We start from the raw sequence: 27,471 nt of genomic DNA, 5'->3' as shown, positions 1-27,471 counted from the left end.
TAACAATACCTCATTTACTTTCCCATTCTTGTTTGATAATTTTCACATCTATCTACCCTTTTTTGTGGATGATATGTTTTTAAAAATGTGATGGTATGTCTCTAGGCTCATAGTTTATACACAATAACTTGAGTACTAATTTACTTTTCCTTTGGTCCAATGATTTTAGAATTTCTGAAGGAATGTCTTGTGTCTTTTCTGCTGTATTTGATCACACGTCTCACTGACTCTAATACTGGATTCTCTATACCCTCCAATGTACCGCATGTTTCTTCTATCACCTGCACAGACTGTTGCTTCCTCTTGTAGAGGTCCTCAAATTAATCTTGTCACCCATCTGCACTCTCTCTTTCTCTCTCTCCCTCCCTCCCTCCCTCCCTCATAATGTTGACACCTTTGCTTTTTAATTTACCAAAAGTTGTTTTGGCGTTTCTATGTGATGAATCTGGTCTTTTTATGGCCATTTCCTTTTTGATTTCTTCATATTTTATGTGTAGCCATTTCACTTTGGCTTCCCATTGTATTAGGCCTACTTTACTTTTTTAATAATTTGAAGTAGTTCTTCTGTTACATAAGTCTTTTGTGCAGTTACCCTCTTTGTACTTACACTAGTTTGTTCCATGTTTGTGACTGCTCTTTTTAGGCTTGTCTGTTCATCTACAACTGAACTACCTACTATAGTAATGGTTATAACAGTATCTACAGCCTCAGAAATCTCAAAAGACATCTCATCATTCCTCACTACTTCAGTATCTGATTTCTTTACAAATAGATACTTCCTGGTAATTTTCTGAAACTCAATCTACTTTTTGTTGTTAGTAAATTGAGATCTGAGGCTATATTTGTTCCTGAATATGCCTTATAATCAAATATCTGATTCTGGAATCTTTGTATGACCATGATGTAACCCACCTTATATCTTCCCACTAACATGGGCCTTTTCCAAGTATACCTGCACCTCTTGTGATTCTTTAACAGTATCTTTGCTTTTTCTGGCTGAAATTCATTACAGACTTCAGAACCTTTCTCCTTTCTAGCACAAAGTCCTTGTGCTCCCATAAGTCTGTTTTCTACTCTATTACTGTTCTAGTTTTCCATGATTATTAGATTATTATCTCCCTTTCCTCACCGAGTTACTCATACAGCACCTTCATAAGCTATCTTACCTCTTCATTTCATGCTTGTTATTTTGGCTTGTGTACCTGAACTATTGTTGTTGCCATTGGTTTGCTGACAATTTTGATGGTAATACTCACATAACTCAACTGCTTTCAGTGACTCACTCTTTGCCCTACCTTCTTATTCATAAGAAATTTTACTGTTATACCATTTTCTGCAGTTCAAGGCATTACCCTATATTCATCTGACTATAAATCTAATTTTTCCATTTCTTGTCACTGTCTAGTGCTGTACCCAAATTAAGCTTTGAATTTACTTTCTCATATTTTCTACCACATCCAGACTTCAAATATTTCTCGCATCTGCTTTTAGAATGTCATTGTTTTTTCAATTTATTTTTTCTCTTATGGTCATGCCCTGTTGGCAGTTCCCTTGTAGAAATTCCAATGAGGAACTAATGTGGATTTGTTTGCTAATGGAGAGGTCATCATTACACATCTGTTACAGGCCACATGACCTGTAGATTCACATTGTGTATTTAATGCAGTGGTTTTCAATATTTTATGCATCATCATGCTGTTGGTCATTGCTGATTGTTCCATGTTTAGGAACATTTTCCCATCCCAAAGGCCGCCTGGGACCTTGTACATTTTGATTAGTAGTAAAAACAGACAATATGAAATCCAGGATGGAATAATGAAAATATATGAAAAGGATACATTGCTACTCAGCATATGGTGGAGATGTTGAATCAGAGACGAGCACTACAGAAAGACTGCTCACAAGATAAGCTTTTGGCCAAAAGCTCTTCTTCTGCATGAAACAAAATACTCACACATTCATGCACATGTAACTAACATCACATGACTACTGTCTCTGGCAGCTGAGGCCAATGACATTGATCATGACTTGGGTACCCTGCTGGGCTATTCGTTGTGCCGACTGGCCTCAATACCTCCCAGGTCATGTTCACATCTTTTTTGGCAGGTTGTATTGATGAAGTCGTACGTGATCTGTCCAATAAGATAATCCGTGCTGCCAGCATTGCCATTCTCCACTCAATGGGCCCCATTCACCATTAGCCACTTCTACGGTGGACCACAGCCTCTGCCACTGCAATCTGTAATTGTCGTCGTGCCTTACAACATCTTAAGCGGCCCCCGTCCTTCACTGGTCTTATGACATTTAAACATCTTCGCCCCAAAGCCATGACTTTCTTCACCCCAAAGCTTGTTACTTAATGAAACGGAGCAAGATGGTGTGTTGGAAATGCTTTGTCTCCTCTTCAGGTTCTTCTGTCCCTTTGTCATAGGTGCCAACGGCAGTCTTCCATTATGGGCCTTGCCTTTCCAGATGGGATTTGTAAAGATCTGCCAGTTCTCACGGAGCACCTTATGACACATTTTGTGACATTATTGGCATCAACCTCCTATCCAGCTGCCTTCCTCCTCCGGAAAGTTCCCGCTTATGTTTTACCCCTTGTCAGGCGGAATCCTGCAATGAACCTTTTACTGAATGGGAGCTTCTTCTGGCTCTCCCTTCTTTGCACTATTCAGCTCCTGCCCTGATTCCGTCCATAACCAATTGCTTCAACACCTCAATCCTCGACAGTATTAATATCTCCTCCTCGTGTTTAACAATATTTGGCTCCAAGTCATTTTCCCCTCTCAGTGGAGAGACAGTATTTTGGTTCCTGTCCTTAAGCCTGGCAAGCATCTGTTGTCTGGCAAGCATCTGTTGTCCCTTGATAGTTACTGGCCAGTCATTCAAACCAATGTCCCTTGCAAGTTAATAGAACAGATGGTGGCTCAATTGGATCCTTGAATCTCAGGATCTTTTGTCTCCTTACCAGTGCTTCCTTCGGGAGGGACGGCCTCTGATCGATCATCTGCTTTGATTGGAATCTGCAGTTCGGCAGGCATTTCCTCAGTGCTGCCAGCTAGTCATGTTTCCTTTAATCTTCATAAGCTCTGCAAGACAACTTGGTGCCATGACATCACTCTTATGCTCCATGAGTGGGGGCTTCGGGTCGCCCTCATGATTTTTATTCATCAGTTCCTGTCCCATTGATTATTCAGAGTTTGGATAGGCACTCTTCTTAGCTCTCTGTGGACCCAGGAGTCTGGCATTCTGCAGGGCTCCATATTAACTGTTCTCCTTTTTCTCATCGCTATTAATGGACTTGTGGCCTCTGCCGGACCATTGGTCAACCCTGTTCTGGGGTTGATCTAGGGGTGCAGATCATTCAACGCTTCTCTGCCTTTACTGGGCATTTGTTCTGTCCCGCCCGGACTGAGGTTGTCAAGTTTATGGATCAGCTGCCCCTTACGCACTCCTGGACCCAGTTCGCCATTGTGGTATTTGTTTAGTCACTGGTGCCTTTTGCACTAGCCCTGTCGATAGTCTTCTGATTGATGCTGCGATCCCTTCCCCTTTAGATTTCGCTGTCACACCTCCTATTTTTGTATGCCATCACTATCTGCTCTTCCCCTGCTCACTGCTACTATTCTATTCTTTTCATGGCTTCAAGCCATTGTCTGCCCACTGTCCGCTCTCAGGTGGGTTTGGTGGGGCTTAGCCTTGCTTTGTCCATGATTTCTATTTCTCCTCCTCCTCCTCGTCGTCTCCCCCATGTTAAGACCCCCCCCCCCCCCCCCCCCCCCGCCCCATTTTAGCAGATGACATGCACTCAGCCGATCGCGTTCTCGAGTTTATTAGTGCCAGTGAGATGACGTCAGTCATTTGAAGCTCTTTTTGGGGACAACCAACCCCTTTCTGTAGTGGTTTTTTAAGCTTTCCTTCTGTTTTTAGTTTCTCCAATTTTTTGAGTTTCGTTCCCATTGCTGCTGGTTTCCATTTTCGTTTCTTACCTTTTCCTAAGTCACAGACCGGGCGCTAATGACCATAGCAGTTTTGTGCCCTAAAACCAAAACAAAACAAAAGTAAGGTTAAATTCCAGATTCAAGTCCTGGTGTGTCACACACTTATAATTGGTATGGAGTTCCAGAAAAGCAGACACTTTGCTGAATAGTGAAAGATTCATTCTGGATACACTTTTATCCGCATCCTCAGTTGTCCTATCCTTACCCCCATCCTACCCTCTTTTGCCACTTTGCTTCCCCGTCTTTTCGCTCTCCTGTCTTGACATTGAGCTTCCCATACATGCTGTTCCCAGTTCCCTGCTTCCCACAACATAACACACTCTCACCCTGTCCCTCCCTCTGCCCCCCCCCCCCTCCCCCCTCCCTCCCCCTCCCTCCCCCCTCCCTCCCCCCTCCCCCCTCCCTCCCTCTGTCCCCTCCCTCGATCCCTCCCTCTGTCCCCTCCCTTCCTCCCTCCCTCTACCCCATCAATCCATTGCAGGCTTATGTGAAAGGATGCACTACGTGGTGTGTGAGTTATCTGTAGTGCCCCTGGATTTGATCTCATGAACCACTTGTCATAGCTTTGCATCTCCACCTGCAATTCAGCTATTTCGGCGAGGGTATGTCATCTGCTTCCGTTGTCTCCTGTCCTCTATTGCCCCCATGACAATATTGGATTTCTCTGCACCCAATAACCATCATGGTAGTCAGTCCTTTGCGGTGGGGCCATCATGTACCCATTTGGTTATAGCCCCCTGACAACACAGGGATCACACTGCTGATGCCTGAGCTGTAAACTTGCCACATATGCCAAGGAGTAGATGCCTGTCTTCCTGGGGCATCAGGACTCCCGGGAATGGCCATCATACCAGGTTGCCTTTGCTGTGGCTGGGTGGTACATGTGGGGAGAGCCCCTGATTGGAGTGGGTGGCATCAGGGTGGATGACCCGCAGTGAAGCGGACTAAGTCATCTCTTGCTAGTGACCGTACGTTGCCAGCAGTCTATAAGATGGGCAAGATAGAGTACAATGCTGAAAGATACGACCCTAAATTGTTTCCATCACTCGCTACACCATGAGAGGAAGCTAGGGCTACAGAAAGAAGAGAGCGATATTCGTCTTGATATTTAGTCTGTAGCAGAATTGCTACCTACGAAGCCTCAATTTTTTTGTTGAACATCTTGATTATATGTTTGGGGCAGTGACAGCCCTGTCAAAGATCAGAGGTGGTGCAGTCTTGATTCAGAAAGCATCCCCATCCCAGTCCCAGGCGTTAGTTGCATGTGACTGGCTGGGTGATATTCCTTTTTCCACCTCTCCCCATAAAAGCCTCAACATGGTCCATAGGATTATTTTCCATCGTGACCTCCTCTTGCAATCTGATGATACACTCTGCACCAATCTAGAATGGCAGGGTGTTCATTTAATCTGGCGCATTTACAGGGAAAAGACAACAGGGTTGCTACCAGTGCTTTCATCTTGTCCTTAGAGGGTGATTCATCGCCAGAAAGGTTAAGGTGATGGTTTACAACTGTGCTGATAAACCATATTTGCTTGAGTCCCTTGGTGTGGAGCGTGTGGCACCCCAACTCCAGGGTTTTACCCGCCTGCCTCCCTGGTTGCTCCAGAGGCCCAGCGTCCTTTTAGACTTGTCAGAGTACCGGAGGAGCTGCACTCCTGCGTTTGTTTTTACCTCCTTATTTTACGATATTTTAAACCAGCTTGCCGACCATGTACCAGTATTTACGGATGGCTCTAAACAGGGGGACTTTGTTGGTTGTGCTGTTGTTTTCCCTGATCGAGTCGTCAAGTTACGGCTTCCTGCAGCATTTACCATCTTTGATGCCGAATTGTTTGCGATCTTGCGGGCATTGGAGCAGATGAGATGTGTTCCCAGTCTTAAGTTTCTCATCTGTTCTGACTCCCTGAGTGCCCTTCAGACCATGCAACGCTTGTACCCAGCGGATACGGTCGTCCTGAACATCCATGATGCCCTACTCCACCTGCAACGGCAGGGGAAGGAGGTTTCTTTCTGCTGGGTACCGGGGCACGTGGGTTATGGGGAAACGAACTGGCGGATGTCGCTGCTGAAGATGCATGTTCCCCCCCTCACGTTGTTGAATGTACCGTCCCCCTCCATGCTGTTACCTCCCTTTTGCGTTTTCGTGTTATGCGTCAGTGGGAAGAGGAGTGGCTGGCAGTCGGTGAAAATAAGCTGCGTTTGGTCAAGGCCACCATGCGGCCATGGGGTACGTCCTACCAGTCATGCAGGTGGGATGAGGTTCTCCTCACTCGCCTCCGCATCGGGCACAGTCCCTTAACGCACGGTTTTTTACTCCGGCGGGAGGACCCCCCAGTCTGCAGTGCTTGTGGCATCCAGATAACTGTCCGCCACATTTTACTTGACTGTCCTTTATTCTCTGACCAGAGGGCGGTGGTTTCCTTGCCACCGGATTTGCCCTCTATTTTGCAAGACGACGCAACGACTGTGGTTAAGGTCTTACGGTTTTGTGCCCTGTCCAATTTGTTGCCTCGGATTTTAGGGAGAGGATTTTAATGTGCTGCTGGGTTACTGGCTCACCCAGGCTTTAGGTTAGAGGTCCGCCAGTCACGATTACCTACTTGTTTCACTTGGATTTCTGTTCTCTTTTCCTTGTGTTTCCTTTTTTAGTGCGTTTCTTCTCCTCTTGTTTTGCCTCTGTATGTGAGGATTTGTAACTGCGTCAGGTTTGTGTCTTTTAGCCGTTCTCCTTGTTCGCTGTCCGTCTTCATCCCTTCACTGCATGTGTTCCTGTTTCTATGCGTTTGGGCGCTGATGACCACACTGTTTAGCGCCTGAAAACCTCAAACCACACACACACACACACACACACACACACGTGTCCCTCCCCCTATGCGGTGCTGTAAGTGCTGGATATTGGGGCACGTCTTCTCACTGCACTACTAGCGCCACATGTCAAGACTGCGAACATCCACTGCACCCAGATACTCTGCATGCTTCACCTCTCACGTGTATCAACTGTGGAGAGCAGCACTCTCCCTGCTCGCCTGACTGCGCAGTACACCAAATGGAGCACAAAATCATGGAGTACAAGACCCTGGACTGATTGACTTACCAAGAGGCTAAATGTAAATTTGAAGTTATACCCTGTTCGGTTGACGTCCACATATGCTGCAGCTACAGTAGCATCGCCGTCACAGGTAACAGTCGTACCACACTCTTGTGCCGCTACAGTGGGCTCTCCGGGCCTCCAGAATACATCTGCCGCCTTGGTGATAGGGGAAAAATCTCCTTCCATTGATACTTCAGGAGCAGTCTCCCCTCCCCCCCCCCCAAACGCAGATGACATTGGTCCCCCCCCCCCTCCTCTCCCCCAGCCAGAGAAGCAACAGCCTCCTCCAGCTCCTCTCTTGCGGAAGGGGTCCCTTGGGACCCTCTCTCCCAAGGTCTCTACTAATGACACAGTGGACACTCGCCAGTGGCTAAAGGAGCCAAAAGCTGCTGGACGAAGAGTTTTACAGTCTTCCTCAGTGCCTGAAGCTACTTTGGAGAAGTCCTCCCAGCCACCCTCTAAAGAAAAGTGAGAAGTAAAGTAAACAAAGGAGTCTGCTAAGAAAAAGGACCCTCCAGTGGCTCCAGCATCACCACTTCCTGCAGATTCTGCACCTGTGGATGAGGTGGAGATCTCAGCGTCCCCTGAGGACCTGGATCTCGCTCGTGCCTCATCCACAATAGGAAGGGATACAAATAGTTGGTGGCAGCAGGTGACCCTGAGGCGTAACCTGCTTCCTTGTGCGCTTCATGCCTTCCCAGCCTCACGATAATGTCATCCTCCAGTGGAATTGCTGCGGTTTTTTCCACCACCTGGCTTAGCTATGGCAACTGTTAAGCTTTACACCTGCTCTCTGCATTTCCCTCCAGGAAACCTGGTTCCCAGCAATGCAAACCCCTACCCTTCCCGTCTGTAGGAGATGTTAGAAGAACCGTAGTGACTATAATAGTGTATCAGGTAGAGTTAGTGTCTACGCATTGGCTGCACTGATTGATCATTGACCTTTCCTACTTTTGGGAGATTTTAATGCCCATAACCCCTTGTGGGGTGGCACTGTGCATACTGGCTGAGGTAGAGATGTCAAAACTTTCCTGTCTTAACTCGACCTTTGCCTCTTAAACGTCTCTTGAATACTGGGGCCCCCACACATTTCAGTGTGGCTCATGGCACTTACTCGGCCATTGATTTATCCCTCTACAGCCCAGGACTTCTCTAATCTGTCCACTGGAGAGCCCACGATGACTTGTGTGGTGGTGACCACTTCCCATCTTGCTGTCACTCCCCAAGTGCCATTCCCCCAGATGTCTACCAAGGTGGACTTTAAACATGGCAGACTGGGAAGTTTTCACCTCTGCTGTCACTGCTGAATCTCCCCCACATGGTACCATAGATGTGGTAGTTGAGCAGGTCACTAGAATGATCGTTTCTGGGGCACAAAACACAGTCCCTTGTTCTTTATGCTACTCCAGGCGAAAGTCAGTACCTTGGTGGTTGCCAGAAATTGCTGAGACCATTAAAGAGTATTCTCGAGATATACAGTGACATAAGTAGCACCCCTCCCTAGATCACCTAATAGAATAGCTCCATGCCTTTGTTCGCCAGCTTATAAAACCACGGAAACAAGAATGCTGGGAGACGTACGTCTTGACCATTGGGTGCGATACTTCACCTTCCCAATTCTGGATGAAGACCAGATGTGTTTGTGGGTACCAGACCCCAACAGGTGTCACTGGCATTAACATCAATGGCGTGTTATCTGCCAATGCAAACACAATTGCCGAGCACTTTACTGAGCACTGTACTGGAGCATTGGAGAATTATCCCCCAGCATTTTGCACCCTCAAACGGTGGATGGGAAGGAGAGCTCTCCCGTTCACTAAAAGTCACAGTGAACCCCATAACACTCCAGTTACAGAGTGAGAGCTTCTTAGCGTCCTTGCACATTGATTTCAGCTCCTGGTCCAGTTATATCCACAGTCAGAGGATCAAACATCTCTCGTCTGACTACAAGTGACATCTCCTCGTCATCTTCAAGAGGATCTGCTGCGATGGCATCTTTCCATCGCAATGGTGAGAGAGCACCATCATTCCAGTGCTCAAACCAGGCAAATACCCGCTTGATGTGGATAGCATTTAGCCTTCTCTCCGAGGCTGCCACCCTCCTTCCATTTTAACTCTGTCGCTCTTTCTTTGCATTTGTCTGTCTTGGTGGTCATCTTTTCCCTACATGTGTTCACCTTGCCTTGTCTTCTTGGGGTAGACATTTTAATGTGTTGCAGAGTGGCTGGTTCATCCTCTTTTTATTATTGTGATCAGCCAGCCCAGACCATCTGCTCTATGGTTTTAATATCTTCTTCTACTTTTCCATGTGGTGTACATTTCCCCATTTTTTGTTTGTTCCAATCGTTTTCTTTTTAGATGTATTTCCCCATCCTTTTCCCCCTTTTACATTCTCAAACGTACTTTGGGTGTTTTTGTACCTTGAGTCTTGCTTGCATCAGGAAAAACGGACTGATGTTCCTGTGGTTTGGTCCCTTTATACCAGAAACCAATCAACCATCCAATCCCTCCCTCTGCCCCGTCCCCCTCCCTCTGCCCCGTCCCCCTCCCTCTGCCCCGTCCCCCTCCCTCTGCCCCGTCCCCCTCCCTCTGCCCCGTCCCCCTCCCTCTGCCCTGTCCCCCTCCCTCTGCCCCGTCCCCCTCCCTCTGCCCCGTCCCCCTCCCTCTGCCCCGTCCCCCTTCCTCCTTTCCCCTCCCCTCCCCTTCCCCCCCTTCCCCTCTAGCTCTTTGCCCATCTACCTCTTCCCAACACTCCCCCTCCTCCCTCCCTCTCTCTCTCCCACTCGTCCCTCTCTCTCTCTCCCACTCGTCCCTCTCTCTCTCTCTCCCACTCGTCCCTCTCTCTCTCCCACTCGTCCCTCTCTCTCTCCCACTCGTCCCTCTCTCTCTCCCCCTGGTCCCTCTCTCTCTCCCCCTGGTCCCTCTCTCACTCCCCCTGGTCCCTCTCTCACTCCCCCTGGTCCCTCTCTCACTCCCCCTGGTCCCTCTCTCACTCCCCCTGGTCCCTCTCTCACTCCCCCTGGTCCCTCTCTCACTCCCCCTGGTCCCTCTCTCACTCCCCCTGGTCCCTCTCTCACTCCCCCCCCTCGTCCCTCTCTCACTCCCCCCCCTCGTCCCTCTCTCACTCCCCCCCCTCGTCCCTCTCTCACTCCCCCCCCTCGTCCCTCTCTCACTCCCCCCCCCCCTCGTCCCTCTCTCACTCCCCCCCCTCGTCCCTCTCTCACTCCCCCCCCCTCGTCCCTCTCTCACTCCCCCCCCTCGTCCCTCTCTCACTCCCCCCCCTCGTCCCTCTCTCACTCCCCCCCCCTCGTCCCTCTCACTCCCCCCCCCCCTCGTCACTCTCACTCCCCCCCCCCCCCTCGTCCCTCTCACTCCCCCCCCTCGTCCCTCTCACCCCCCCCTCGTCCCTCTCACTCCCCCCCCTCGTCCCTCTCACCCCCCCCTCGTCCCTCTCACTCCCCCCCCTCGTCCCTCTCACTCCCCCCCCCTCGTCCCTCTCACTCCCCCCCATCCTCGTCCCTCTCACTCCCCCCCATCCTCGTCCCTCTCACTCCCCCCCATCCTCGTCCCTCTCACTCCCCCCCATCCTCGTCCCTCTCACTCCCCCCCATCCTCGTCCCTCTCACTCCCCCCCATCCTCGTCCCTCTCACTCCCCCCCATCCTCGTCCCTCTCACTCCCCCCCATCCTCGTCCCTCTCACTCCCCCCCATCCTCGTCCCTCTCACTCCCCCCACCCTCGTCCCTCTCACTCCCCCCCCCCTCGTCCCTCTCACTCCCCCCCTCGTCCCTCTCACTCCCCCCCTCGTCCCTTATCCCCCCCCCCCCCCCCCCCCGTCCCTCTCTCTCTCTCTCCCCCCCATCCCTCTCACCCCCCCTTCCGGTCCCTTTCATGCCGCCCTCGTCCCTTTCATCCCCCCTCGTCCCTTTCATCCCTCCCTCTCACTCCCCCCCCTTGTCCCTTTCATCCCTCCCTCTCACTCCCCCCCCCCCCCCCCTCGTCCCTTTCATCCCTCCCTCTCACTACCACTTCTCCTCCCCCCTTCTTCCTTCTGTGTGTGTGTGTGTGTGTGTGTGTGTGTGTGTGTGTGTGTGTGTGTGTGTGTGTGTACATGTAAACGAGTAATTTCTGTAATGAAATAGCCTCTTTTTTGTTCATAATTTAGGATCAGATTTCCCAAATAAATCACGTGATACTGATTCACTTCTGGACCTTATTTTTGCAAAAAATAAGGCAGCAGATACTGAACAAAGGCATTGTGTTTCTGGTAGTGGCACACTGCCAGAAGAGAGCTGTAATGTGAAATCAGGTGTCCTGGGGCACGTGAAAATTTCACAAGAAGCAATACAAGGAGAAAATAAAGATGCTGTCTTAGTAAATGACCCTGAGAAAAGGTATTTACATTCTTCCTTTTTTTAGTTTTCTACAGCTAGTACTATTGAAATTATTTCATAATTTTCAATGTCATTTTCGCTTAATAATAAAAATAAAAAGAATTACTAATTTTCCTTCAGGGTATTCAATGTCGTTTGGGCAAAACAGTCAACACGAAAGCACAAAGTTTGGGAGGGTGATGGTGTTCTGGAAGTGGAAGGGAAGACAGTTATTTTAAAGGTATAAATAAATCTGACACTTTTTTTCGCTTTATTTTGTGATCATTGATTTTCAGAATATGTTTACTTTGTTATTCAATGCCATTTGTTAATTCAATACTAGTGACAAAAACCAATGTTGTCACATTTGTTGTCTTCCAGTGTTTGTTCAGTAGTGTATGTACATCTGTGGCTGAGGATTATTTTTCAGAATACTTTGTTACATATATACTAGGCTGTCTATGCTTCTGTGTCTTCCTACTCTTGCTCCCCCATGTTCCACTGGGCATAAGGCTAGTATCTCAGGAGAATCAGTCTTCATTGCATACACAGTTTGGTAACCTGTTTTTTTAACTGGTAGACTAGTAAACTCTCCCAGTCCTTTATGACTGAATGTTCTAGGCATGCTTCTGTGCCTACTTTTCAGAAAATCAGTGTAGTGTTGTGTCTTGTAGAAAATGGAAATATTGGCTGAACCATCCAAATTCTGAGAAAGGTAAAATAAAGGGGGTCAGCTCCAAGATGAGCTACTTAGTGGTGGGGTAAATCACTGCTGCACGTGCTATACCCCTTTTGAATTAATCTTATTCAATTTTGTGGGGCTCTACCTGAGACAACTCTCATTTCTGTAACTGTTCACGAGAGGGAATGGTACGGATGCTTCAGAATCTTCCGTTAAACCAACTACCAGCAGGAAGTGCGTACTATTGGTGCATTTCAATAACCAGCCAATCAAGATTATGAAAAGAAAAGTTGTTACCATATAGGAGACATGCTGAGTCACAGATAAGCACAACAAAAAGACTGTCACTGATAAAGCTTTCGGCCTGTAAGGCCTTCGTCAATAGAAGACGCGCACACACACACACACACACACACACACACACACACACACAAATGCAACTCACATACAACTCACATACACGAATGCAGTCTCAGGCAACTGAAATCACATGCCTGATTTTCTATTGTTTGATTTCAACCTGTGAAGATGTTACAGCAGAGCAGCCTTCCTGAGGATGCTTGTATCAACATAAGATCTACCCCTAGTAACTAACCAGTTTTAATCAGAATGTTCCCATGAGGTAAGAAGGGAAGTGTGGGCACCTTTGATGGCAGTCAGTATTTTATACTTCAGAGCAATTGAAATAGAGAAGTCAATGTAGTTGGAGACCGAGTACCCCTGTTACCATGTTGAATGGAATGGCTCTAATGTATTGTGTGACATTCCTTTGCAGAAAGACAAGCAAGCCCTACCAGTACATTTGATCATGGTCAGATTGTGGGTGCCTGACACATGGGGCACTCCTCAGAGATTGAGGGACAGTATTCCAACAAATCACGTGCCAGGCCAGTGTTGGACGATGGTAATCACCTAAAACCATGTCCTCATTCTGTGGTACAGGAACCACCACCTTACTTATATGCCTCTGCTCTCTGCATATCACATGAGTTTAGAGAGACAGCCATTAGATGCTCAGAGCACAGAAAAAGGTCACCTGGATTATGATGAGCTACAATAGCATACACCTACAGTTGTCTAAGAACGTAGTGGAAAATGTGTGTGTGTGTGTGTGTGTGTGTGTGTGTGTGTGTGTGTGTGAGGTTGGGGGGGGGGGGGGAGGAGGAAGGGAATGTTTACACAGCTTGAAATGATGCCCCTTTAAAACCTATCATTGCATCTGACAAGTGAATGATATTGGAACCTACTATTTGATCATAAGAATTTATTTTTCTACAGCATTCCACAGTTACAAAAATCTGCAAATATATTTCAGTGCTCTTAAATGCTTTTCGGACCTGTAACTACACTTACCCTAGGAGCTGGAAGGTCTCAACACACTCTTATGATTAGAGAAAGAATTACAGAAAGAATAACCCATTTCAGCACAGTGGCATGCTCATTCTGCACCATTTACATCTTAATCTGCTCTCCAGCTGACACATATTCTGTCCACTGGAGTGTGGTAGACAACTTGCACTCCAGTGACTACCTCCCACGGGAGCTTATGACTATTTCATGAGTACATGCGTGGCAAGCATGGAATCCCAAGCTATTACAGCACCTACTTCCGTTGTTGTGCTAGTCCTCCATCTCAGACTGTTCTTCCCAGGGTAACAGTTTTTGATGTAGTTTTGGCTGTCTTCTTTTACATCATTATTTTACGTAAGCTTTTTGAGTGAAGGTTTTTTTAAACACCTTTTAGGTTTGACTTCCACTTTCAAATTTTTTTCTATAGTGTGAACTGACTGGCAGAGAACACCTTAAATAGCACCAACTGCTTAAAGGTATAAAGATCTGCACACAAGAACTACTTACTGCAATTTATGTGCATAAAAGTCAGTGAGGTAGCCAATCATAATTGGTGGTGTCATTATGTACCTTTTGAGTAGTGCCTCCCTACAACAGAGGATCACACATCTGATGTGTGAGCTGCTGCTTCCCATGCATGCCAAGCATTAAGCGTCTGTCTTCTTGGAATGCTGGAATTCCTGTCAATGACCATTCCACCAGATGAACTCTGCTGCAGCTGGGAGCTGTTCTTGAGCTGAAGTCTGACAACATTCATTTGTGTGAAAAATGCATATGTTCAGATTACAAGTGCTGTAACTCTTAAATTTTGAACTGATGCTTCTTGAAGTAATGTTCAGACAAAGTTAGCAGTGATGTGGGCTTCTTCATCATTGTTGTTGCTTGCTGGAGTCTGGACTGGAAGTTTTGATAAATTATCAGCCTTCTACTAAATAATAGAAAGCACTTCTTCTGGAACATTGTATTGCTTCTTCTATACAATCTGAAAATGGGCAGCAGCCTTTTCAGTAGTTGCAGGGGCAACAGTCTGGACGATTGACTGATCTGACCATGTAACATTAACCAAAATGGCCTTGCTGTGCTGGTGGTACTGTGAACGCCTGAAATCAAGGGGAAACTACAGCTGTAATTTTTTCCGAGGGGATGCAGCTTTACTGTATGGTTAAATGATTATGGCATCCTCATGGGTAAAATATTCCGGAGGTAAAATAGTCCCCCATTCGGATCTCCGGGCGAGGACTATTCAGGAGGATGTTGTTATCAGGAGAAACAAAATTGGCATTCTGCGGATCAGAGCATGGAATGCCCGATTCCTCAATTGGTCAGGCAGGTTAGAAAATTTAAACAGGGAAAAGGATTGATTAACGATATAGTGGAAATTAGTGAAGTTTGGTAGCAGGAGGAACAAGACTTCTGGTCAGGTGAATACAGAGTTATAAATACAAAATCAAATAGGGGGTAATGCAGGAGTAGGTTTCATAATGTATAAAAATAATAGGAGCGCGGGTAACATACTACGAACAGCATAGTGAACGCATTAGTGTCGCCAAGATAGACATGAAGCCCACACCTATCACAATAGTAGAAGTTTATATGCCAACTAGCTCCACAGATGACATAGGGATTGAAGAAATATATGATGAGATAAAAGAAATTATTCAGATAGTGAATAGTTATGGATGACTGGAATTTGATAGTCGGAAAAGGAAGAGAAGGAAAAGTAGTGGGTGAATATGGAATGGGGGTAAGGAATGTATGAGGAAGCCGCCTGGTAGAATTTTGCACAGAGCATAACTTAATCGTAGCTAACACTTGGTTTAAGAATCATGAAAGAAGGTTTTATAGGTGGAAGAAGCCTGGAGACACTGGAAGATTTCAGATAGATTATACAGAGGGGTCCAAAAAAATGTATCCACTGTTTAAAAGTCCATATGTGGCAAACTAATTGATGGAGTTGTCTCATCTTTGGTATTGCAATAGTTTGTAGTCCCGGCAATTGCCACACAAGCGTTCCATAGCGTTGGTTTGTTTTGTCAGATGACAGTTGACCAGGTAGTCAGTGTTTTGTTCTTAGTTGCACATAGTTACTCGAGTAAACATGGCTGGCGCAAGGCTTACATTCGATGAAAGGAAGTCAGTTTTGAAGTGGTATTTTAAGTACGAAAACATTAATGAGGTTCAACGGCAATGGCAAAATGAAGCCGAAGGCTGTGTTAAAGATGTACACACAACAATCTGGACGACCTGTAGCAGTAACAAGTCCAACTAACTCCCGTCATGTATTACAACAATTCATTTGCTCACCACAGAAGTCCGTGAGACAGTGTGCCCGTGAAACTGGAGTGCGTCACTCAAGTGTTGAGTGAATTTTGAAGACAGCAAAGTGGAAGTGCTACATCCCACGAATGCTACATGCAATGAACGAGGACGACCCAGATCATAGAATGGAGTACTGCGAGTGGTTTACTAACACGGTGCGCAACAATGAAGAGTTTGCAGAGATGATTGTGTGGTCTGGTGAGGCACAGTTCAAACTCAGTGGTACAGTAAATTGCCACAATTGCATCTACTGGGCCACTGAAAATCCGAATGTCCATGTAGACAAAGCTTTGAATTTGCCAGGAGTAAATGTGTGGTGCGGGTTGTCTTACCGGGGCTTGATTGGGCCATTCTTTGACAGCACAGTTACCGGTGAGGTGTTCCTTCAGAAGCTTCAGACATCCATTTTACCTGCCATCTGAGACTTGTATAGAGACGGAAGAGTTTACTTTCAACAAGATGATGCGCCAGCCCACTACCAAAGTCGTGTTAGGGCGTATCGCGATGAAAATCTACCAGAAAGATGGATAGGCCGTAGAGGTGCTGTGGAGTATCCACCACGTTCCCCAGACCTAACTCCTCTGGACTTTTACCTGTGGGGAACACTAAAGGACGTCGTTTATCGACAAAAGCCACGCACATTGGATGAACTTCGAGAATCCATTGTACATTCATGTACACGTTGCAGTCAGTAGTTCGTGCTGCAGTTTGGCGGCATCGTTTGTGTGTGGATGTTAATGGTGACCATTTCGAACACCTACAGTGATATAATTAAGTTGGACTTTAAGCTACACTTTCTCCAAAAATGAGACAACTCTGTCAGTTAATTAGTAAGTTATGGACTTTTAAACAGTGGATACATTTTTTGGACCTCTCTGTATAATGGTAAGACAGAGATTTAGGAACCACAGTTTTAAATTGTAAGACCACTTCCAGGGGCAGATGTGGACTCTGACCACAATCTATTGGTTATGAACTGTAGATTAAAACTGAAGAAACTGCAAAAAAGGCAGGAATTTAAGGAAATGGGACCTGGATCAGCTGAAAGAACCAAAGGTTGTAGAGATTTCAGAGAGAGCATTAGGGAGCGATTGACAAGAATGGTGGAAAGAAAAAAAACAGTAGAAGAAGAATGGGTAGGTTTGAGAGATGGAAATAATGAAAGCAGCAGAGGATCAAGTAGGTAAAAAGACGAGGGCTAGTAGAAATCCTTGGGTAACAGAAGAGAAATTGAATTTAATTGATGAAAGGAGAAAGTATAAGAATACAGTAAATGAAGCAGGCAAAAAGGAATACAAATGTCTCAAAAATGAGATCGACAGGAAGTGCAAAATGGCTAAGCAAGGATGGCTAGAGGACAAATATAAGGATGTAGAGGCTTATCTCACTAGGGGTAAGATAGATACTGCCTACAGGAAAATTAAAGAGACCTTTGAAGAAAAGAGAACCACTTGTATGAATGTCAAGAGCTCAGATGGAAAACCAGTACTAAGCGAAGAAGGGAAAGCAAAAAGGTGGAAGGATTATACACAGGGTCTATACAAGGCCGATGTACTTGAAATGATATTATGGAAATGGAAGAGGATTAAGATGAAGATGAAATGGGAGATATGATACTGCGTGAAGAGTTTGACAGAACACTGAAATACCTACTAAATTGAAACAAGACCCCGGGAGTAGACAACATTCCATTAGAACTACTGATAGCCTTGGGAGAGCCAGCCGTGACAAAACTCTACCACTTGGTGAACAAGATGTATGAGATAGGCGAAATACCCTCAGACTTCAAGAAGAATATAATAATTCAAATACCAAAGAAAGCAAGTGTTGACAGGTGTGAAAATTACCAAACTATCAGTTTAATAAGTCGTGGCTGTAAAATACTAACATGAATTGTTTACAGTCGAATGGAAAAACTGGTAGAAGCCAGGCTCGGGTAAGATCAGTTTTGATTCCGTAGAAATGTTGGAACATGTGAGGCAATACTGACCCTACGACTTATCTTAGAAGATAGATTAAGGAAAGCCATTTGCAGACTTAGAGAAAGCTTTTGACAGTGTTGACTGGAATACTCTGTTTCAAATTCTGAAGGTGGCAGGTGTCAAATACAGGGAGCAAAAGGCTATTTACAATTTGCCTTGAAACCAGATGGCAGTTATAAGAATTGAGGGGCATGAAAGGCAAGCAGTGGTTGGGATGGGAGTGAGACAGGGTTGTAGCCTCACCCCTGATGACATTGTAATTCTGTCAGAGACAGCTAAGGACCTGGAAGAGCAGTTGAATGAAATGGACAGTGTCTTGAAAGGAGGGTATAAGATGAAAATCAACAATAGCAAAATGAGGATAATGGAATGTAGTTTAATTAAATCAGGTGATGCTGAGGGAATTAGGTTGGGAAATGAGACACTTAAAGTAAGTAAATGAGTTTTGCTATTGGAGAAACAAAAAAAAAAAAAACTGATGATGGTTGAAGCTGAGAGGATATAAAATGTAGATTGACAGTGTCAAGGAAATCGCTCCTGAAGAAGAGAAGTTTGTTAAAATCGAGTATAAATTTAACTGTCAGGAAGTCTTTTCTGAAAATATTTGTATGGAGTGTAGCCACATGTGGAAGCGGAACATGGATGATAATAGTAAAGACAAGAAGAGAATAGGAGCTTTCGAAATGTGGTGCTACAGAAGAATGCTGAAGATTAGATGGGTAGATCACGTAACTAATGAGGAGGTACTGAATAGAAATGGGGAGAAGAGGAATTTGTGGCACAACTTGACTAGAAGAAGGGATCAGTTGGTAGGACATGTTCTGAGGCATCAATGGATTACCAATTCAATATTGGAGGGCAGTGTGGAGGATAAAAATCATAGAGGGAGACCAAGAGGTGAATACACTAAGCAGATTCAGAAGGATGTTGGTTGCAGTAAGTACTTGGAGATGAAGAAGCTTGCACAGGATAGAGTAGCTTGGAGAGCTGCATCAAATCAGTCTCTGGACTGAAGACCACAACAACTTACAATTGATGTACATATGGGAACGTTTCTTATAATGTTAGTGTTCACATATTCTTAATGACATTACATCTATTATGAATTTAACGAATGACAGTTTTGTACTAATCAAACAGCTAACTAAAAGTTGCTGTCTTCCACGACATCAGCCCTATTGACATGGTGTGCCCATTTGTATGATGGCACAACCCATTTTTTCAAGTAGGGGCACGATAGCCTGGAATAACTTCTGAGCCAGGAGATATCACAGAATGTAATACAGCTGCCCTCATCGTTCTGCATGGTAGACATGCGACATCCATCTGTACTCGTTTACATCCACAAACAGTAACGAAACTTCCAAGCAATTTGCAATTCCAAACTACTTAACTAAAAATACACTCTGAAATGTTGCAATAATCATCGGCAGACATTGGATAACATATCACTTTGCAAAAGTGATGTTTTACACCACATATCCAGACCTTTAGATGAATAATATCACCACTATTACAAAACATACATGGATAATATTTGTAAGTGTGAAATATTATTAACATTGTTATAAACAGAAATACAGAGGAATTAGTTTTTACATTAAATGATTAATGGAAAATTTCATATAAAGATGGGAAACAAATACTAAAGCCGTCGGCACACGGACCGTGCTCTCTAACGTTAACGTTGAGCGTGCCAAGTTCAACGTACTGCTGAACACTCAGCAACGATGCGACTTGTGCATACGGTACGTTGGCCCCAACGTGGTATACGCGATCGCAACGCACTCCAGCGGCAGTTGAGGGATGTTTCTAGCTCGTAAATCACACTGTTTACTCAATTCCCACGTTAGCTCTATTACAACACACATTTCCTCCATCGTCTACGAAAAGGAAGGTACTATGTCCAATCAATAAGGACACAGGCTTATAAAACTTCCATTACAAACAGTGCGGTACAAATTTGGAATACTTCTCCGCATAAGAATAATAAATAATGTTTATTATTTCATCATTCCCACATTTTAGTAAAACCCCAAGGTCAGTCTTACTTGATCACTGTTCCTACTCACTTGCAGAATCTTTGCAACATGTGAATTACGAAGCGTAAAAGAAAAAGGAGCAAAATATCTTTATACAAGTAGCGCAAGCTGTCTAGTAGATTAAGTCAATCGAACAGTCACCGCTCAAAAAAAGGTGAACTTTACATAACATCAAATATTATAGTCTATACTTATATTAAACTAATAATAAAGTATCAGAACCTAATAAAAACGCGAATGTTAGGAAAAAAAAATCTGGAAGTGTCTAGAAGCGAACTACCGCCCCAACAGTTAACTCACTATAAGTCAGTGATTCTACTCATTATGCTAAACGAACGACAATCCAGTTGTTCTACTGGTAGTATCTTACTGCTTGCTGAAACCTTAATCGTAGATAATCACTAATAGAAATTTAATTTTAACAAATTGTACCAAGAGCAATGCGTTTTGGGTGGATCTTCAGCGTGTCGCTGCCCTCAAATAGCCTACTCTCATAATACGCAAGTTACGATAATTCGTTCGCCATGAATACGATGTTTCTCATTATTTTATTGGAACGGATCGCACAGTTAACAACGGGTTTTCCAGTGATTCTCAATTTTCTGGTGCTCAGAAACGGCATATATACATATAGGCTTGAAATGAATGCCAATATGGCGCCTCACAACTCTGTAGTGAAGAGAGACGACGTGCGTGTGACGTAGGTGGCGATGTGTCACCTCATTAGTCAATGCTCAGACGCACGCTCAGAATATCTGACATGACAGATATTGCTCTGCATGTTCGGAAAGACTCCCGAACGTGCTATTCTACGCTATGACGTCAGAAACTGGGCACGCTCAACGCTCAACGTTCGGATGCTCGGTCCGTGTGCCGACGGCTTAACAAAGAGATAGAGGGGCTGGCCAGTACTTACCACAGCTCAGTACAGCCAATAGATACACAAAACAGAACAGAAAATTTTTATCCGAGCTTTCGGAACTTTGTTCCTTTGTCAGGGAGGGGAGAGGGGGAAATAAAGGGAAAGAGAAAGTGGATTCAGTTACTGACAACCCAGGTTATGAAGCAACAGGGGAAAGGTAAACAGGGAGGGTAGCAAAGATGTAGGCATGGGTGTCAGAGGGAAGCCAAAGATATTCTACTGTAAGTATTGTGCCAGCTTCAAACCAAAGAGGATGCATATAGAAGTGAAGAGGTATATAGTATAAAGATAAACACAACTATGTAGGCTGAAAATATGCGTGAATGGCTAAAGAGGAAAGGGAAAGAGGAGAAGACTGACGAGTAAATGGGAGTGAGGTTGGTTAACGTAGGTTCAGTCCAGGGGGACGGTGGGATGAAAGGATGTCTTCGAGTGCAAGTTCCCATCTGCGCAGTTCCGAGGGACTGGTGTTGGGTGGGAGAAGCCAAATGGCACATATGGTGTAGCAGGCTCCTAGGTCCCTAGAATTATGCTGGAGGGCATGTTCTGCAACTGGGTATTGGATGTCTCCTATGTGGACAGTTTCTGTGCCCGTTCATGTGTTCAGCCAGTTCAGTTGTCATCATACCAATGTAAAAGGCTGTGCAGTGCAGGCATGTCAGCTGATAAATTACATGTTTCACATGTGGCCCTGCCTTGAATTGTGTATGTTTTACCAGTAGCGGGGCTGGAGTAGTTGGTTGTGGGGGGATGCATGGGGCAAGTTTTGGAGCGGGGTCGGTTACAGTTGTAGGACCCACTGGGTAGAGAAGGTGGTCTGGGAATATTGTAGGGTTTGACAAGGATGTTACGGAAGTTAGGGGGTGACGAAAGGCAACTCTGCGTGGTGTGGGGAGAATATTGTCCAGGGATGATCTCATTTCAGGGCTTGACTTGAGAAAGTCATATCCCTGGCGGAGTAATTTGTTTATGTATTTGAGGCCAGGATAATATTGGGTGACAAGGGGGATGCTTCTATGTGGTCTGGGGGTAGGAACATTATGGTTGGACAGGGAGGAATGTATTTCTCGGGAGATCTGTTTGTGGACAAGGTCTGCAGGATAGTTGCGGGAGAGGAAAGCACTGGTCAGGTTATTGGTGTAATTGTTGAGAGATTCGTCATTGGAGCAGATACGTTTGCCATGAATACCTAGGCTGTAGGGAAGGGAGCGTTTGATGTGGAATGGATGGCAGCTATCAAAGTGAAGGTACTGTTGTTTGTTTGTGGGTTTGATGTGGACAGAGGTGTGGATGTGTGAGCTTCAACAAGATCAAGGTCAACATCCAGGAAGGTGGCTTGGGTTTTGGAGAAGGACCAGGTGAAATTCAGATTCGAAAATGAGTTGAGGTTATGGAGGAAATTCAGGAGTCTAGACCACAAAGATGTCATCTATAAACCTATACCAGGCCAGGGGAAGCAGCTGTTGGATCTTCAGGAAAGCCTCTTCCATGCGGCCCATGAAGAGGTTGGCATAGGACGGAGCCATCCTGGTTCCCATGGCCATTCCCCTGATTTTTTTGTAGGTCTGGCCTTCAAAAGTGAAGGAATTATGGGTGAGGATGAAGTTGGTAAGTGTGATAAGGAATGAAGTTTTTGGAAGATCTTCGGGTGGGCGTTGGGAGAGGTAGGGTTCAAGGGCAGAGAGACCATGGGTATGTGGGATGTTTGTGTAAAGGTATGTAGCATCCATGGTGACAAGAAAGGTTTCAGGTGGGAGGGGAGTGGGAATGGATTTGAAGTGTTCTAGGAAGTGGTTTGTGTCGTTGATGTAGGATGGGAGTCTGCGGGTGATAGGTTGGAGGTATTGGCCTACCAGAGCTGAGATACGTTCTGTTGGGGCTTTGAAGCCTGCCACGGTGGGATGGCCAGGATGGTCCTCTTTGTGGATTTTGGGTGATAGGTGGAAGGTAGGGGTACGTGGCTCAGGTGGAGTGAGTAGGTCTATGGAAGCTGTTGTGAGGCCTTGTGAGGGACCTTGGATTTTTAGGATTTTCTGCAGCTCAGTCTGGATGGAGGGAATGGGATCCTGGGTAACAGCTTTGTAGGTTGAGGTGTCTGAGAGTTGATGCAGTCCTTCTGCCACATACTCCACACGGTCAAGTACCACAGTTGTGGAACGTTAATCCGCCGGGAGGATGACAATAGAGCAGTCTGTTTTCAGCTCCTTAATGGCACGGGATTCAACTGGGGTGATGCTGGGGGTTATCGGGATGTTCAAGGAGGATTGGGAGGCTACACTGGATGTGAGGAATTCCTGAAATGTCTGCAAGGGATGGTTTTGGGGGAGGGTAGGAGGATCCCTTTGAGAAGGCAGTCGGAACTGCTCTAGACAGGGTTCAACACTGGGTCTAGTATTTGGGGGCTGTTTTTGGGTGGTGAAGTGATATTTCCAGTTGAGGTTCCAGGTGAATGAGAGGAGATCTTTAACCAGGGCATTGTGGTTGAATTTAGGCATTGGGCTAAAGGTTAAGCCTTTTGATAGAACAGATGTCTCTGGAGGAGAGAGGGATCTGGATGAATGGTTTAGAACTGAATTGGGACTGGTGATATGTGGCATTTGACTGTGGTTATAGTTGAGATTTGGTCTGTGTGGGGTATGTCCTGGCATTGGGAGATTGAGTGGGGTGACTAGGGTAGGTTTGTTGGCTATGAGGGGGGGTTTGTTGAAGGTGCTGTTGTGGTTGGTGTTTCTGAGGGATAGGGAGAGGGACCCCACTTCTTAGGTGTTGCACTAGCACTGTGGATAGTTTTTTCAGGTGGCGTGTGGCATGGAACTCAAGTTTACAGCTGGCTTCTAGGATGATGTTTCTGAGTGTGTTCTCCAAGCAGGGGTTTGAGAGGTGGAGAACTTTGAAGAGAGATAGGAGCTGTAGGGAGTGGTGGTTACATGAAGTAGTGTAGAGATTCAGGACAGGTTGTGTAAGGGCTAAGGATTGAAGGTTCTGGAAGTCCAGGAGAGACTGGTGGAAGGAGGGATTGCACCCAGAGATGGGAACTTTTAAGGTAAGTCCTTTAGGGGTAATTCCAAAGATGAAGCAGGACTGGAGGAAAAGTATGTGGGATTGCAGTTTGGCTACGGTGAATGCATGTTTCTGGAATGAATGTAAGTAATGTGGTATAGGATTAGGGTACATTACTTCACTTTTGGAGGCCAGACCTGTGAGAAGTTCGGTAATTTTCCTGTCATCATTACTCCTCACAATATCCTGCGAAGAGCCCAAGGTCTTATTTATCCATCTTAACCTCACACTGAAGACAAAGAACTGTACACAAACCCCGAATGACAGTGTATCCCTTTGTCCGCCTTATCTAACAGGGGCTGAAATGGACTCTGATGGTTTTATTTTGGTTTTTGAAAGGAATGTTTCACGTGGAAAGGTAAAAGTAATGATACAGCATTGATCTTTTAAGAGGATGCTTAAAGTTTTCAGTTATATCTGGTATGAGGATTAGTTTACGACCCAGTGGGGGAAAAGCACAATTGTTCGATTTGAAACCATGTAAACTCTTGTATGGGATGGACAGCTATAGACCCTTCAGCCTCACCAAAGTACCATTTAAACTCTATGAATGACTGATGAACCGGTGTTTCGGTCTCTTGATATGAAGGATATTTTGTTGAACTGCCAGTGTGGATTCCATGAGGGCTGATCCGCAACTGTCCCCTTAATTTGCTTGGAGTCACTATCACCTTTGACTTAGAAGAGGCCTGTGGCAGCTCATGAGGTTATCACATTCGTATGACACTGTTTGAGTGTGGTTTGAGATGCCCTCATCTAATTTTTATCTGGAATTTTCTGTTGGTTACTTCTACTTGGGAGAATATAGTCCCACAGGGATCAGTGCTGAGTGTGATCCTTTCTCTGCCAGTGATCAACTTGTTTACAGAAGCTACGGGACCTATGATCTCACTATTCCTATACATCAGTGACTTGTGCTCACTTCAGTTTTTCAATCATGAGTGTTGCTGATTGCTAGGTACAAGGTGGTATAGGGAAAGTGCAACTGTAGGCCCTCACATAAGGCTTCAAATTTTCTGATCCCAGATTGTGTTATGTATTTCTGCCAATGTAGAATTGTTCATCCACATTCAGAACTTTATGTTCATAATGAACTGCTCATGTTACTTTTTGGGATTCATTTGATGTTGGACTGACATGGGTACTAAATATTAAACAGCTTAAAAAGAAGTGTTAGTTGAAAGACAGCACACTCAGCTGCCTCACTCTCATATTTTGGAATGCATACCACTTCACCATTTTGCATTTTTTTTTATAAAGGCCTGTCTGAATCTGATTATAATATCTGGCTTAGAGATCAGTGGCAACATTGACATTGCAACCATTGCAGTGTGCTTTTTGCTAGAACATCTTGCAAGTACCTTTGTTATAATTTATAATGCAAGACTTTGTTACCATATTATAGTAACAAGTGGCTCTTAACAACTAGTTTGTTGTGAAATGAAATATAAGGCAGGCATCTGGCTCTATCCAGGAAAAGAAATAAAGATTTAAACAACTGATATACATGAAGATGAATTGTATCTCAAAACACATCATGGAAGAACGTAAAAAGTGACTGACACCAATGTTTTAATTTTGTTTTGATAAAATAAACTTACAATAGATATAAATTTTGAGTCTCAGTTGCCTCTCTTATATTTGTGGGCTGCTTGTTAAAAAAATGTTTTATAATAAAGAACTTTGCTTTCTACTGTAGCCAGAAACTCACAGTTCACATGGGAGTTATTTTTATTTCTGGTATTCTGCTTTTGTGTATCGCAATTACTGTGATAGCTTTGCTTCCAAAGTTCTTGGGTGTACTGTTGGATCCAATCATCAGAGGTCCATGATATTTCGACAAATAACTATTCCACTACCATTGGGTGGTGCTGATGGAATGATGTGTCTGGTGTGTACTGGCAGTATTTGTTCCTGCCAGTCCAAAGTTCGGGATTCGTCAGCCCTGTGCCAAGCTCACTTGCCTTCTGCCAGCCATCCCTGTGGCATATCGCTACGAGATGTTGTGTTCAGAGTTGGCTGCCATGTGTTGCTCAGTTGGAAGCCTGTGTCCTCTTGATTAAATTATCAGTCACACAGATTTCAATCGCTTCTTTGAAAATGGAGTCCCAAAATTTATCACTGGTAGCCATGACTTTCGTTTGTTGGCAGTTCATATTTTGTCCTTTTTCAGTGCAAGGGAGTACAAACTTCCATGTGAATGTGGAAAGACATACTGGACAAATGATATGCACAAATGAAGTTTGATGTACAGAACATGAGCACCACACCTGCTTACTGCAGCCCAACAAGCCTGCAGTAGTATAACACTGCATTGGAAATGGACATAAAATGAATTACTAGGAAATGAAAGCCCTGACTGCCACCAATAACTTTGTGACTCTGTTTTCAAAGAAGCATTTGAAATATGTGTGGTTGATAGTTTAATCAACAGGTGCACAGGCTTTCAACTAAGCAAGGCATGGGAGCCAGTGCTAAGGCCCATCAAATCAGAACACATCTGGATTCGAGAAGCAACAGGGCAGCAGGCAGAAGCAGCTGAGACTCTCCTTTATCACTACAGCAGCACGCCTCCCATCACTGAGCACGACCCAGGGCCGGCGAGGTCTGAACTCTGGACCAGTAGGCAATAAATACCTCCAGTGTGCAGCAGACACATCATTCCATCAGCACCTTCTGATAATGGCAGAACGGTTATTCACCGAAATATCATGGACCTTCAACCGTTTGATTTAGCAGTATGTCCGGGAACCTTGGAAGCAGCATATATGCCAGGAAAGCCTTGACACCACATATAATAACTTTATTTGTGATGACTAACAGTGAAGCGAAAATGTAATAACAAGATATGTACGTATAAAAACTAAAAGATCCTTGTGGATACCTCTGGATGAAGTTGATTTATCAGTTCTACATAATGTTTGTATTGATGTGATACTGGAAATTTTGAGTGGCACAGTATAACCCCCGATTTTGTGTGACCTCGATTTAGTGTAAACCTGCATTTAACGGAAGAAATTTCAAGTCCCGAAAATTATTCCATAAGTGCAGTGCAATTTTATATTCGATTTAATGTAATTCGCATTACAGCAAAATCTGCATTTAGTGTTAGGAATATTAAATAATACAAAAGTGGCTTTTGCAGCCCGAATGCAAGCCACACTTGTTTCTCCGGTTTTCGGAATCCATGAAACCGCCTGCAGCTTACATTAGAGTGCAAAGCGTAAGAAGTTCCAAAAAATGCTGCTAGTTGGCGCCGTAAGCGCTTGTGACCTTTATTTCTGCTTTTTGCCACTAGAAGCTGCCAGAGAAGCCATTTTGTTAGTTTCAAGTAATGAATGTTAAGGTATTTTTTATCATGGGCGAATTTAGCAATTTTTCAAATATTCATAGCAATTAAAAAAAAATCTTTACATATACACCATCACAACGGACATTTTGAAGAAACTTGGCAAGCGTGGCTTTACATTTCGACAACTCCAGCTAATGGTAGCAGTGTTCACAAAAACATTTGTTTTAGTCTGCTTTTGAACTTCAGTAAGACATGGAGACAGCAAAAGTAACAACTTTCAGCTTGTTCCAGCAACAGAAAAGCATTTTCTGGACCAAAACGTGGCCGCCACTATGAGCTGGAAGTCGTAGTGAAT

General features: G+C 44.9%; 1 protein-coding gene across 5 annotated transcripts in view; it reads left to right on the top strand.

The window, feature by feature from the left end:
* Positions 1-27,471, top strand: part of LOC124605663 (DNA repair and recombination protein RAD54B-like) — a 336,958-nt gene that overhangs the window by 4,584 nt on the left and 304,903 nt on the right. For all 5 annotated transcript variants that reach the window (XR_006978669.1, XM_047137502.1, XM_047137503.1 and 2 more), the window contains exons 2-3: positions 11,260-11,488; positions 11,609-11,708. Coding sequence is in view for 4 of the 5 variants with exons in the window: in XM_047137502.1 (XP_046993458.1) it covers positions 11,260-11,488; positions 11,609-11,708 (329 nt within the window). In the remaining variant the exon portion in view is untranslated. The remainder of the gene's footprint in view (positions 1-11,259; positions 11,489-11,608; positions 11,709-27,471) is intronic.

Source organism: Schistocerca americana, chromosome 3, assembly GCF_021461395.2.
Source record: "Schistocerca americana isolate TAMUIC-IGC-003095 chromosome 3, iqSchAmer2.1, whole genome shotgun sequence".
Lineage (NCBI taxonomy): Eukaryota > Metazoa > Arthropoda > Insecta > Orthoptera > Acrididae > Schistocerca > Schistocerca americana.
This window is presented reverse-complemented; position numbering and strand designations above follow the sequence as displayed.